The sequence below is a fragment of the Pseudophryne corroboree genome, chromosome 4 (genome assembly GCF_028390025.1).
Source record: "Pseudophryne corroboree isolate aPseCor3 chromosome 4, aPseCor3.hap2, whole genome shotgun sequence".
Lineage (NCBI taxonomy): Eukaryota > Metazoa > Chordata > Amphibia > Anura > Myobatrachidae > Pseudophryne > Pseudophryne corroboree.
The window spans coordinates 412837683-412852554 of record NC_086447.1 but is presented as its reverse complement, the minus strand read 5'-3'; the positions used below and the strand labels follow the sequence as shown (position 1 = coordinate 412852554).

Sequence of the window (14872 nt, the reverse complement as noted above, 5' to 3'; positions counted from 1 at the left end):
TCTAACACCAACATAGTTGTCAAGGACTCAGTTATCCGCTTTGCAGTAGGATGACTGCTGTGATATTTCATCTTCCTCGCAAAGGACTGTTGAACAGTCAATTGCTTACTGGAAGTAGTACAAGTGGGCTTACGACTTCCCCTCTGGGATGACCATCGACTCCCAGCGGCAACAACAGCAGCGCCAGCAGCAGTAGGCGTTACACGCAAGGATGCATCGGAGGAATCCCAGGCAGGAAAGGACTCGTCAGACTTGCCAGTGACATGGCCTGCAGGACTATTGGCATTCCTGGGGAAGGAGGAAATTGACACTGAGGGAGTTGGTGGGGTGGTTTGCGTGAGCTTGGTTACAAGAGGAAGGGATTTACTGGTCAGTGGACTGCTTCCGCTGTCACCCAAAGTTTTTGAACTTGTCACTGACTTATTATGAATGCGCTGCAGGTGACGTATAAGGGAGGATGTTCCGAGGTGGTTAACGTCCTTACCCCTACTTATTACAGCTTGACAAAGGGAACACACGGCTTGACACCTGTTGTCCGCATTTCTGGTGAAATACCTCCACACCGAAGAGCTGATTTTTTTGGTATTTTCACCTGGCATGTCAACGGCCATATTCCTCCCACGGACAACAGGTGTCTCCCCGGGTGCCTGACTTAAACAAACCACCTCACCATCAGAATCCTCCTGGTCAATTTCCTCCCCAGCGCCAGCAACACCCATATCCTCCTCATCCTGGTGTACTTCAACACTGACATCTTCAATCTGACTATCAGGAACTGGACTGCGGGTGCTCCTTCCAGCACTTGCAGGGGGCATGCAAATAGTGGAAGGCGCATGCTCTTCACGTCCAGTGTTGGGAAGGTCAGGCATCGCAAACGACACAATTGGACTCTCCTTGTGGATTTGGGATTTCAAAGAACGCACAGTTCTTTGCGGTGCTTTTGCCAGCTTGAGTCTTTTCAGTTTTCTAGCGAGAGGCTGAGTGCTTCCATCCTCATGTGAAGCTGAACCACTAGCCATGAACATAGGCCAGGGCCTCAGCCGTTCCTTGCCACTCCGTGTGGTAAATGGCATATTGGCAAGTTTACGCTTCTCCTCCGACAATTTTATTTTAGGTTTTGGAGTCCTTTTTTTTCTGATATTTGGTGTTTTGGATTTGACATGCTCTGTACTATGACATTGGGCATCGGCCTTGGCAGACGACGTTGCTGGCATTTCATCGTCTCGGCCATGACTAGTGGCAGCAGCTTCAGCACGAGGTGGAAGTGGATCTTGATCTTTCCCTAATTTTGGAACCTCAACTTTTTTGTTCTCCATATTTTATAGGCAGAACTAAAAGGCACCTCAGGTAAACAATGGAGATGGATGGATTGGATACTAGTATACAATTATGGACGGACTGCCACGGTTAGGTGGTATAAAAAAACCACGGTTAGGTGGTATATATTATAATAATAATACAATTATGGATGGACGGACTGCCTGCCGACTGCCGACACAGAGGTAGCCACAGCCGTGAACTACCGCACTGTACACTGGTTGATAAAGAGATAGTAGTATACTCGTAACAACTAGTATGACACTATGACGACGGTATAAAGAATGGAAAAAAAACCACGGTTAGGTGGTATATATTATAATAATAATACAATTATGGATGGACGGACTGCCTGCCGACTGCCGACACAGAGGTAGCCACAGCCGTGAACTACCGCACTGTACACTGGTTGATAAAGAGATAGTAGTATACTCGTAACAACTAGTATGACACTATGACGACGGTATAAAGAATGAAAAAAAAACCACGGTTAGGTGGTATATATTATAATAATAATACAATTATGGATGGACGGACTGCCTGCCGACTGCCGACACAGAGGTAGCCACAGCCGTGAACTACCGCACTGTACACTGGTTGATAAAGAGATAGTAGTATACTCGTAACAACTAGTATGACACTATGACGACGGTATAAAGAATGAAAAAAAAACCACGGTTAGGTGGTATATATTATAATAATAATACAATTATGGATGGACGGACTGCCTGCCGACTGCCGACACAGAGGTAGCCACAGCCGTGAACTACCGCACTGTACACTGGTTGATAAAGAGATAGTAGTATACTCGTAACAATTAGGATGACACTATGACGGTATAAAGAATGAAAAAAAAAACCACGGTTAGGTGGTAGGTATATAATAATAAATAATACAATTCTGGTCGGACGGACTGCCTGCCGTGTGCCGACACAGAGGTAGCCACAGCCGTGAACTACCGCACTGTACACTGGTTGATAAAGAGATAGTAGTATACTCGTAACAATTAGGATGACACTATGACGGTATAAAGAATGAAAAAAAAAACCACGGTTAGGTGGTAGGTATATAATAATAAATAATACAATTCTGGTCGGACGGACTGCCTGCCGTGTGCCGACACAGAGGTAGCCACAGCCGTGAACTACCGCACTGTACACTGGTTGATAAAGAGATAGTAGTATACTCGTAACAATTAGGATGACACTATGACGGTATAAAGAATGAAAAAAAAAACCACGGTTAGGTGGTAGGTATATAATAATAAATAATACAATTCTGGTCGGACGGACTGCCTGCCGTGTGCCGACACAGAGGTAGCCACAGCCGTGAACTACCGCACTGTACACTGGTTGATAAAGAGATAGTAGTATACTCGTAACAATTAGGATGACACTATGACGGTATAAAGAATGAAAAAAAAAACCACGGTTAGGTGGTAGGTATATAATAATAAATAATACAATTCTGGTCGGACGGACTGCCTGCCGTGTGCCGACACAGAGGTAGCCACAGCCGTGAACTACCGCACTGTACACTGGTTGATAAAGAGATAGTAGTATACTCGTAACAATTAGGATGACACTATGACGGTATAAAGAATGAAAAAAAAACCACGGTTAGGTGGTAGGTATATAATAATAAATAATACAATTCTGGTCGGACGGACTGCCTGCCGTGTGCCGACACAGAGGTAGCCACAGCCGTGAACTACCGCACTGTACACTGGTTGATAAAGAGATAGTAGTATACTCGTAACAATTAGGATGACACTATGACGGTATAAAGAATGAAAAAAAAACCACGGTTAGGTGGTAGGTATATAATAATAAATAATACAATTCTGGTCGGACGGACTGCCTGCCGTGTGCCGACACAGAGGTAGCCACAGCCGTGAACTACCGCACTGTACACTGGTTGATAAAGAGATAGTAGTATACTCGTAACAATTAGGATGACACTATGACGGTATAAAGAATGAAAAAAAAAACCACGGTTAGGTGGTAGGTATATAATAATAAATAATACAATTCTGGTCGGACGGACTGCCTGCCGTGTGCCGACACAGAGGTAGCCACAGCCGTGAACTACCGCACTGTACACTGGTTGATAAAGAGATAGTAGTATACTCGTAACAATTAGGATGACACTATGACGGTATAAAGAATGAAAAAAAAAACCACGGTTAGGTGGTAGGTATATAATAATAAATAATACAATTCTGGTCGGACGGACTGCCTGCCGTGTGCCGACACAGAGGTAGCCACAGCCGTGAACTACCGCACTGTACACTGGTTGATAAAGAGATAGTAGTATACTCGTAACAATTAGGATGACACTATGACGGTATAAAGAATGAAAAAAAAACCACGGTTAGGTGGTAGGTATATAATAATAAATAATACAATTCTGGTCGGACGGACTGCCTGCCGTGTGCCGACACAGAGGTAGCCACAGCCGTGAACTACCGCACTGTACTGTGTCTGCTGCTAATATAGACTGGTTGATATTTAAAGAGATATTAGTAGTATACAACAATACTATACTGGTGGTCAGGCACTGGTCACCACTCCTGCAGCAAAAGTGTGCACTGTTAATTAATATAATTGTACTCCTGGCTCCTGCTAACAACCTGCAGTGCTCCCCAGTCTCCCCCACAATTAATTATAAGCTTTTAATTTATACATTGATGACTGTGCAGCACACTGGGCTGAGCTGAGTGCACACAGACTGAGTCACACTGTGTGACTGACTGTGCTGTGTATCGTTTTTTTTTTCAGGCAGAGAACGGATATAGCAGAGAGAAGTGAACGGATATATTATATTAAATAAAAGTTAACTAGCAACTGCACTGGTCACTGACTGTGGTAAACTAACTCTGTCTGCGACTCTGCACAATCTCTCTCTCTCTATCTAATCTATCTCTATTCTAATGGAGAGGACGCCAGACACGTCCTCTCCCTATCAATCTCAATGCACGAGTGAAAATGGCGGCGACGCGCGGCTCCTTATATAGAATCCGAGTCTCGCGATAGAATCCGAGCCTCGCGAGAATCCGACAGCGTCATGATGACGTTCGGGCGCGCTCGGGTTAACCGAGCAAGGCGGGAAGATCCGAGTCGCTCGGACCCGTGAAAAAAAACATGAAGTTCGGGCGGGTTCGGATTCCGAGGAACCGAACCCGCTCATCTCTAATATAAACCCGCCCAGACCGAGTCGCAGGCCTTTAGCGTCTGCATGCACGTGGAGTCGCTCAGCGTCCGTGTCCGTTGGTGAGCGTCCGTGTCCGTTATCAGTTACCAAGAGCGGCAGTGTACACCAGTAGCGTCTGAATCCACTCAGCGTCTTACGAGCGTCTTTGCTTGGATATGGAAGTGTGGTGAGTCTCCCTGAATCCCGCTCTCTGGAGGCAGGGTATACAGTACTAAAAATTCCTTCTACTTCTTAGTTTGCATTGTTAATTTTTAGTACCTATTGCATATGAGACCTGTATATTACTGTGTTTTCTGCATGTTATGTTGAAAAAAGAACCAGTTAAACAGAAGTACAATTTTCCTACTTATGTTTAAGTTATTATGGAGGTTGTATTCTCATATGACAATGTCTAATGCTTTAACATGTGACTGACTGCTAGTATGCGTGCTGACTTTTCTGTGTAATGTCAGTCCTGTTCTGACCCTCAAATCAGGTGCACTGTGGTCAGATTGATTTCACCTCTATATACTGATTATAGGGTGTTTTTCAGTCACAAAATTGTGTAGTCAATATCAGAAAAAATGTCTGAGCGGCAAAAGTGATGAGGAGAATTTGTCAAGCACTCCCATATCCCTAACATGCTTATCTTGTTAATTGATATGAATCAATTGGTCACTTATGAGGGTTTGTGTGCAAACTGTTTCGCTTTTCAGCGAAGTAAAAAACAGGAGTTAGTTCAACCTCCAGTAGAGCCACCATGGAATATGTTCGCAAAGACTCTGTCTTCAATAGCGGACAGGTTAGCTCCGGTAGCAGCACCTCAAGGGTTAGGTTACACTATGAACCCATACATGCAGCTCCCTTCCTATGCTTTGGTTCCAGTAGCTTCTACAAGCAACCAAGGGTCAGGTAAGACTAAGACAGATACGTCTGTATGGCAGACTACACAAGATGATACATCGAATGATGATGCGGAAACAATAGATTCAACTCCGTATGATGATCAGTCGCAGAGCTTTAGTTCAGTAGATGTAGCTGAACTCATTAATGCAGTGAAGGCTGTGCTTTCTCTGGAAGAACCAGCCAAGACAGCGTTAAAAGCAAAAGCACCTGTATTCAAACAAACAAAGTCAGTGAAAGCTGAATTTCCAGCGTCAGATGAGTTGACGGAAATGATGGATGAGTCTTGGGCAGCGCCCAGTAAAAAGTATAAGATTCCTAAGAGATGGGATTCTTATTATCCATTTCCTGCTGGAGATTGTTCGAAGATAGAAGTTCCTCCAAAAGTAGATGCACATGTTCTGCGACTCGTGCATAAATCTGCTTTACCACTGTCATCTACCTCCTTGAATGATGTCACAGACAGAAGGGTAGAGAGCCTATTGAAAAATATTTTTTCTCTTGTGGGTGCAGTGGTAAGACCTGCTATGGCTTCGGCCTGGGTAGCAAAGGCAATGGGCGAATGGATAGAGGAACTAGAGAATGACATCCCCTCTCCTACTAGGGAGCAAGAGGATCGTCTTTGCCGTTTAAGACAATCTGCCCAGTATTTAGAAGAAGCAGCTATTGATGTAGGCACTGTTGCTTCTAAAGCTTCAGCCCTGGCAGTAGTCGCTCGCAGAGCAGTTTGGCTACGGACCTGGAAGGCAGATGCGGAGTCCAAGAAAGAGTTGGAAGCATTGCCTTTCGTGGGTAATATATTATTTGGAAAACCTTTATCGGATATCCTAGAATCAGAGGCTGAATCAAAAAAGGTCAGATTTCCGGCTACCTATAACCCTAAGTCCAAGGGTTTAAAATTTCGCTCATTTCGCTGGCAAAGCGAAAGCTAAAGAGGAGCCTAAACGACCCCAGTTTAAATCCAGGGGTAGGAAGCAATGGGCTAGCAAAAAGCCAGCTTCCAAACCTGAACAGAAACCCTCAGCCTGAGGAGACGGGCCTCCGCCTGGAGGATTCCAGGGTTGGGGGCCGACTCCTGCAATTTGCACACATATGGCAACAGTCAACAGCAGATGCCTGGGTGCAGAAGGTAGTATCTCAGGGGTATGGGTTCCCATTCAGGAGGCAGCCTCCTCAAAGATTTTTTTGCACCAGCCCGTCTCGTATAGAGTTGAAGGCCAATGCCCTGCAAGAAGCAGTCCAAAAATTACTGCAGTCAGGTGTGATTGTCCCAGTACCTCCATCACAAAGGGGACAGGGGTATTACTCCAATCTGTTTCTAATCCAGAAACCAAATGGGTCATATCGACCAATTCTAAATCTGAAGATGTTGAACAACTACATATGGATCCCGAAGTTCCACATGGAGACGTTACGCTCCATAATGTTGGCTATGGAACCGGGAGACTATATGGTATCTCTGGATGTGTGGGATGCTTACCTACATGTGCCTATAGCACTATCACATCAGTGTTACCTCAGGTTTGCCATCCTTAAGGAACACTTCCAGTTCCAAGCTCTGCCCTTCGGACTAGCTACAGCACCCAGGGTGTTTACCAAGATCATGGTGGTTATGGCAGCTTGTCTGCGCAAACAAGGGATAAGAATATTCCCATACCTAGACAACCTATTAATCTTAGCACAGTCGCAAGATTTACTGTTGAGCCATCTCCAACAGACGATAGTTTGTTTACAGAGACACGGGTGGCTCATAAATTGGGAGAAATCGTCCCTGAATCCGTCACAGCGGATGGTTCATTTGGGAGCCATATTGGATTCAGATCTACAGAGAGTTCTCTTACCAGAGAGAAAAATAGTCAAGGTGCAGGTCATGGCTCAGGAAGCGTTGCAAGCCTAGACAATGTCAGTCCATGCAGCAATGCGACCGTTGGGTCTGATGGTATCAACGTTCGACATGGTGGAATATGCGCAATTCCACTCCAGACCGTTGCAGCATCTCATTTTGACCAAATGGAACGGAAATCATCAAACGATAAAGAAGCAGATGATAAAGGTTCCAGTAAATGTAAAAAGGTCTCTAGCATGGTGGCTACAGACAGACCATTTAAACAAGGGGGAGACCCTTTTGGATAAAAGAGTGGCAAGTCCTGACGACAGATGCCAGCCTGCAAGGCTGGGGGGCGGTACTCGGAAGCCTATGGTTCCATCGGAAAATGGACCGCAAGGGAAAGTCGCCTACCGATAAATCTGTTAGAAATAAGAGCCATTTACTTGGCCCTAGTTCAGGGAAAGGACAATCTACAAGGAAAACCAGTCCAGATCCGCTCAGACAATGCGACGGCAGTAGCCTACCTCAATCATCAAGGAGGAACTCACAGCAAGAGTCTGATGGAGGAAGTAACTCCCATTCTAAAATGGGCAGAACTCCATCTCCCGGCATTGTCAGCAGTATTTGTCCCGGGTGTACTAAATTGGAAAGCGGATTTTCTCAGTCGGCACACCATTCAGGAAACCGAATGGGCACTACACCCAGAACTGTTTCAGACACTGGTGAACAGATGGGGTCTACCGGAGATAGACCTTATGGTGTCTCGTCTAAACAACAAAGTTCCAAGGTACGGATCAAGAACAAGGGACCCAGGAGCGGTCCTGGTAGACGCACTGTCGGTGGAATGGAGGTTTCAGCTGGCATATCCGTTCCCTCCAATATCTCTGTTACCCAGAGTAGTGAGAAAGATAAAACAGGCAAAAGGAGCAATCATTCTAATAGCTCCAGCTTGGCCAAGAAGGCATTGTTACACAGATCTGTTGAGAATGTCCGTGGAAGCACCGATACTGCTCCCTCAACGTCCAGATCTATTAATGCAGGGTCCTTGTTGTCACAGTCATCTGGATCGCCTGTCTTTGACGGCGTGGCTGTTGAAACCTCCATCTTAGAGGCTAAAGGATTTTCAAAGCAAGTAATCCAAACCATGCTTAGAGCAAGAAAGCCTTCTTCGGCCCGGGTATATCATAGAATATGGCAAGCCTGTATTCATTGGTGTTCTGGAAAAGATTACAATCCGAGATCCTTTAAAGTAGATAGAATTTTGGATTTCCTGCAGGCAGGACTGGATAAAGGGTTGAAGGTTGCTTCCTTGAGGGTGCAAGTCTCAGCGTTGACGGTATGGTTTCAGCAGAAGATTGCTGACCTACAAGATGTACGTACGTTTTTCCAAGGAGTAGTACATATTCAACCTCCATTTGTTCCTCCTGCAGCTCCCTGGGATTTGAATTTAGTTCTTAAATTTCTCCAGGGTCCTTTGTTTGAACCACTTGAGAGAGCGGATCTTAAGTGGTTAACGGCTAAAGTTATTTTTTTACTGGCAATGGCGTCAGCCAGAAGAGTGTCAGATTTAGGAGCATTATCATGTAAGTCTCCTTTCCTAAGTTTTTTTCCAGACAGAGCAGTTCTCAGAACGAGATCTAGTTATCTTCCAAAGGTGGTGTCAAAGTTTCACCTGAATGAAGAGATTGTAGTCCCAGCCTTTCAGGTATCGGGACTATCTGCGGGAGAAGCGTTGCTGGACGTGGTCCGGGCTTTAAAAATCTACATAGATCGTACTAGTGCCATCAGGAAAACAGATTCCCTCTTCATCCTCTACGGATTCCATAGGAGAGGTTGGCCTGCTAGTAAACGGACGCTGGCGAGATGGCTCCGAATGGTAATATCTGAAGCTTATTCTCATGCAGATCTCCCTATTCCGGCTAATGTCTCTGCACACTCTACACGTAAGGTAGGTCCTTCTTGGGCAGCACAACAGGGTGCATCAGCAGAACAGATATGTAGGGCAGCCACATGGTCTTCCATAAACACATTCATCAGACATTATGTCTTGGATACTTTTGCCTCTCATGACGCAGACTTCGGGCGAAAGGTCCTCCTGTGCAATCAGGAGCGTCCCCACCACTAAAATGGCTTTGGGAATCCCAATGTTATCCTGTGGATAATCCTGTGGACCCAGCCAGAGAAATGAACGTTATGGTAAGAACTTACCGTTGATAACGTGATTTCTCTTATGTCCACAGGTATCCACAGGGATCCCACCCTGACGCATCTGATTTGAGGATCTAGACAATCACTAAACCTCTTCCTTCTTGTATGGAAGGGTGTGCATGTGTGTTCTTATCGCCTGTACAGGTCTCTACCTAATGTTCCTGCCTAAAATCGCTGTGGAAAGAACTGATCTGACTGAGTCAGTGGGCGGGACTATATAGTGGAGGCCCCAATGCATCCTGGGAGGCCAGAAAGCTCGTGAAAGTGTTGGTGCCATTTTCGCTGTCGCTCGACAATATCCCAATGTTATCCTGTGGATACCTGTGGACATAAGAGAAATCACGTTATCAACGGTAAGTTCTTACCATAACGTTCATTTCTTCCTGTCTGCGTTTCACATCAACCAACCTATTGTGGTTTCGGTTGTTACCGACACTTCTGCTACTTCAAAGTCTTTGGATGTTGTGAGGGCTTTGAAGTTGTATATAAAGCGAACAGCTTGTCACAGAAAATCAGACTCGCTGTTTGTTCTTTATGATCCCAATAAAATTGTGCGTCCTGCTTCGAAGCAGTCCATTGCACTCTGGATCAGGTTCACTATCCAGCATGCTTATTTCATGGCAAGGTTACCGGTTCCAAAATCTGTACAGGCCCACTCTACTAGGTCAGTGTGTTCTTCTTGGGCGGGTGCCCGGGGTGTCTCGGCTGTACAGCCCTGCCGAGCAGCTACTTGGTCAGGTTCAAACACGTTTGCTAAATTCTACAAGTTCGATACTTTGGCCACTGAGGACTTTCAGTTTGGTCAATCCGTTCTGCAGGAACCTCAGCACTCTCCCACCCGGTTTGGCAGCTTTGGTACTTCCCCATGGTACTAAATGGATTCCCAGTATCCTCTAGGACGTAAGAGAAAATAGGATTTTAATTACCTACCGGTAAATCCTTTTCTTGTAGTCCGTAGGGGATACTGGGCGCCTGCCCAGTGCTTCGTACTTCCTGCAATGATACTTGGTTAAGTATTGTTGTTAGGTTCAGCGGTTGCTGTTCCTGTTTTTAAGTTTGGCTAGCATGGCTTTCCTCTTGTTTGTGTGTCCTGGTTCGGAATCTCACCACTATCCTTTCATATCCTTCTCTCAAAGTATGTCCGTCTCTTCGGGCACAGTTTCTACACTGTCTGGTTGGAGGGGTATTTAGGGAGGAGCCAGCACACACTGTCAAATTCTTAAAGTGCCCATGGCTCCTAGTGGACCCATCTATACCCCATGGTACTAAATGGATTCCCAGTGTCCTCTACGGACTCGAGAAAAGGATTTACCGGTAGGTAATTTTAAATCCTATTTTTTTTTTTTCCCAATATTTTTTTTTAATCTTGCTTAAAATGATAAACTAGTTGGCTGGTTGGAATGATGTTTGGATATGTGGCCAACTTAGTCATTGGACTTAAAGATTTTAAACTGGAAAGTAATGTTCCTGTTGACTATTTCATCAGCATGTAGAGTTTCTAATTGGAGTCAAATTGTTTGGTATTCCATAAGGATCTGTCTGTTTTAAGGACTAGGGTGTAGCTTTACTAAAGCTTTTAAAACAGAAAAGTGGTGGTGTGGCCTATAGAAACCAGATCATTTTCTAGAATGCTATAATGGCTCAAATCTGATTTGTTGCTCTGGTCAACACAACTGCTTGTCTGTTTTAGAAGTTTTATTAAATCTACCCCTATATCGTCTTTTCAGTTCAAAGTTCCATATAAATGCTGGAGATTGTGGCCCCTGCCTTATCTCGGGACTCTCGGGATGAAAATGTTCTGTTCATCCTTTTGATGTTAGTGCTTTAAAAATGTATGTTTATACTGTAGGATGAAAAAAAATTGTCGGACAAATAGGTTTTTTTTTTTTGTGGATGTGATTCGCCAGGCATACAGTATGTGCAGACGAAAGGTCAGTTTCTGGAAAATTTGAAGGCTCCTTTCATAAGGTAAGTTGTGCCTCATGGACGGCTAGGTGTTGGGCCACTGTTGTGCAGAGCAGCGACTTCTCGTCCATTCACACCTTACAAAATTTTACAGGTTTGATATTTTTGCGTTTAGGGATGCTAGCTTTGGGTGTAAGGTGCTCTGCATTGCCCTGAGTGTTCTTACCCTCAAGGACTGCTTTGAGATGTCCTCCAATACAGGTGAAGCTCAGAAATTCTAATATCGTGCAAAAGTTAATTTATTTTAGTAATTCAACTTAAAAGGTGAAACTAATATATTATATAGACTCATTACATGCAAAGAGAGAGATTTCAAGCCTTTATTTGTTATAATTTTGATGATTGTGGCTTACAATTTAAGATAACCCCAAATCCAAAATCTCAGAAAATTTGTAAATATTACATAAAATCAATAAAAAAAGGATTTTAAATACAAAAATATCGGCCCTCTGAAAAATATAATCATGCATATGTACTCAGTACTTGGTTTGGTCCCCTTTTGCATGAATTACTGCCTCAATGCGGCGTAGCATGGATTCTATCAGCCTGTGGCACTTCGAAGACAAGGATGCTTCAATAACAGCCTTCAGCTCTTCTGAATGCACCCCTGTTGTGCATTAGAAGGGAAGCAATCCCTAATGCCCATAATCTACAACAGTGAATGCCATCTGGAGCTGCCATAAGTTACCAGGGCCAAGCTCTGGATTGCTTCGCATTCCAGATCTTAGTAAATTCAGCAAATTTTTTTTTGAGGCACTACCATGACTGCACAACAGTACAGTTTTAACGATGTGGATGTGTACAGTATGTTCCATCTTAAACATTTAGCAATTATTTCTCGATAACTGTTCATTTGTACAATTCTGCTGAACATTCTCAAAAATCAAACGCATATCACACACAAATTGTGGTGCAGAATGAAGGTTTTCTTTGATCTTTTTTTTTTTTTCAATCACGAGATATTGTGATGCTGCAATAACCGCTTTTTCAGTGACTCCAGTTTACTATTTATGAAATGTAGTTTTGTTGTTTTGACATTTACGTAATTCTTTTTATTTGCATCTATGAAATTGGATGTCAGACCTCTTTCGTTCACAATGGTGCTCTAGATTTTTAGATGAGTGATAATGGAGATGATTTTCATTCACATAAATGAGAATTCAGGCTATTGTGTATTAACCTTACAATTTGTTTCTTTAGGCTATGGGTCTGTTTTGAATGAAGAGGGAGAAGTTGAGATGGATGCTATTATCATGGACGGCAGGGATTTAACCTCAGGAGCTGTCTCCGCAGTCAAATGTATTGCTAACCCAATAAAACTTGCCCGTCTTGTAATGGAAAAGGTATTTCAATTAAAATATGTAAGGGTTGTATGCTATATCTTTCAGTCTTTTAGAAATCATTAAAATTCACTGAAATATAACCTTACAATACAACATTTATGTTAATACAGTATGTGTATTATATCTGTATAAAAAAAAAATACTTCTCATGTCATTCCTTTATAATTGGTGACTCCTGATCTCATCTGTTTAGTTGTCACCCCTGATTGTGACCTGTATAAATGCACCTGTCCTTCAGCTGTTTATGGTTACGAAAATCCTCAGTGACTTCTAATGTCCACATGAATTGCAGTAGGCAGGTAGTGACTAAGCTAGCATATTTATTTGTGCTAGCGATACAAGATTCTAGTATATATCTTTGCAAGTCATTTCTCTCTTATGGAGTAGCGATTATTTTAGGTACATCAGGCAGTCTTCTGTCTTGATGGTGTTTTGGACATTAGTATAGTCTTCATTCTGTGGAACTCCTTGCCTCGGAAAACGATTGGCGACTATTAAAACTTGTTTTAATAAATGCAGAGAAAAGTAATGTTATATACCTATAAAGTATATAGTCATGTTGATAATAAACACCTGTTGTGTTGCTGGATATATTTTCTGAGTGCTGCCTGTTAGCTCCATTTTTGTGTGTGTGCGTGTGTGTATATGTATATGTATGTATATGTATATGTGTGTGTGTGTGTATATATGTATATATATATATATATATATATATCCAATGCAAAAAATAAGAAGGCACTCAGAGACAGCAAGGTAAAGCAGAAAGATGTATTCAAGGTCTTTCTGCTTTACCTTGCTGTCTCTGAGTGCCTTCTTATTTTTTGCATTGGATATCCATTACCATTGGTTGCCAGCACCGGAGCACGCTGCTATTTTACATGGAGTGCCGGCATATTGTGGACTCTATATATATATATATATATATATATATATATATTGATAGATTTATTTACAATATTATGCAAATGATTTAGGCATGCTAAATAAGAATACTTTTAAAAATAAAAGCCTTAATAGTTTATCAATTAACAAAATGCAAAGTGAATGAACAGAAGCAAAATCTAAATCAAATCAATATTTGGGGTGACGACCCTTTGCCTTAAAAACCGCATCAATTCTTCTAGATACACTTGCACTATGGGAGTCATTCTGACCCAAGCGCATGCTGCAGTTTGCAGCGCAGCGATCGCGTCACAACTGCGCTTGCGCCGACGCATGCCAGATGGCCGAAGGCCGTCGTTACCTAGCGATCGCCTCTGCCTGATTGACAGGCAGAGGCGGTCGCTGGGCGGGAGGGGGCGACACGGCAGCGTTTGCCCGCCTTTTTCGGGGTGTGGTCCGGCCAACGCAGGTGTGGCCGGACCGTGCGGAGGGCGGGCCGCAGCGGCTGTATGACGTCACACGCAGTGACGAGTAACTCCCGGCCAGCCACAGGAGCTGCGCTGGCCGGGAGTTACTCTTCAAGTACAAAGCATCGCCGCTATGAAATGTTTTTGTACTTGTGCCGGGGGGAGGGGGGGGACGGACTAGCCCTGTGCTAGGCGTCCCCCGCATGTCTGGGAAGATGATCGTAGCTGTGCTAAATTTAGCACAGCTACGATCAACTCGAAATGACACCCAAAGTCGGGGATATTGTAGGATTATAGTCCGGTGATTGATTAACCAATCCTACCAAACTATAATGATCATCATTTTGATATGTAGATTGAAACAGTCATTAACTGAAACAGCTGTGTAGGAGGCTTAAAACTGGCAGAGGAACAGTCAAACTTGCTACAAAGGTGATGTTGTGGAAGACCGTTTTATGTCACAGGTTATACACCATGGCAAGACTGAGAACAGCAAGACACAAGGTAGTTATACTGCATCAGCAAGATCCCTCCCAGGCAAAGATTGCAAAGCAGACTGAGGTTTCAAGATGTGCTGTCCAAGCTGTTTTGAAGAAGCACAAAGTAACAGACAACGTTGAGGAACGTAGATGCAGTGGTCGGCAAGTAAACTTGCCTTTGAAATCGGAAGATGTCCAGCAGTTCCATCAGCTCAAAACTGGCAGAAACCTTTGGGAGCCAGGTATACCCATCTACTGTTGGAGAAGTCTGACCAGAAGTGGTCTTCA

General features: G+C 43.7%; 1 protein-coding gene across 1 annotated transcript in view; it reads left to right on the top strand.

The window, feature by feature from the left end:
* The window catches only part of ASRGL1 (asparaginase and isoaspartyl peptidase 1), a 345756-nt gene that overhangs the window by 217221 nt on the left and 113663 nt on the right, over positions 1-14872 (top strand). Inside the window, exon 3 of the mRNA XM_063916789.1 lies at positions 12614-12756. Coding sequence (XP_063772859.1) covers positions 12614-12756 — 143 coding nt within the window. The remainder of the gene's footprint in view (positions 1-12613; positions 12757-14872) is intronic.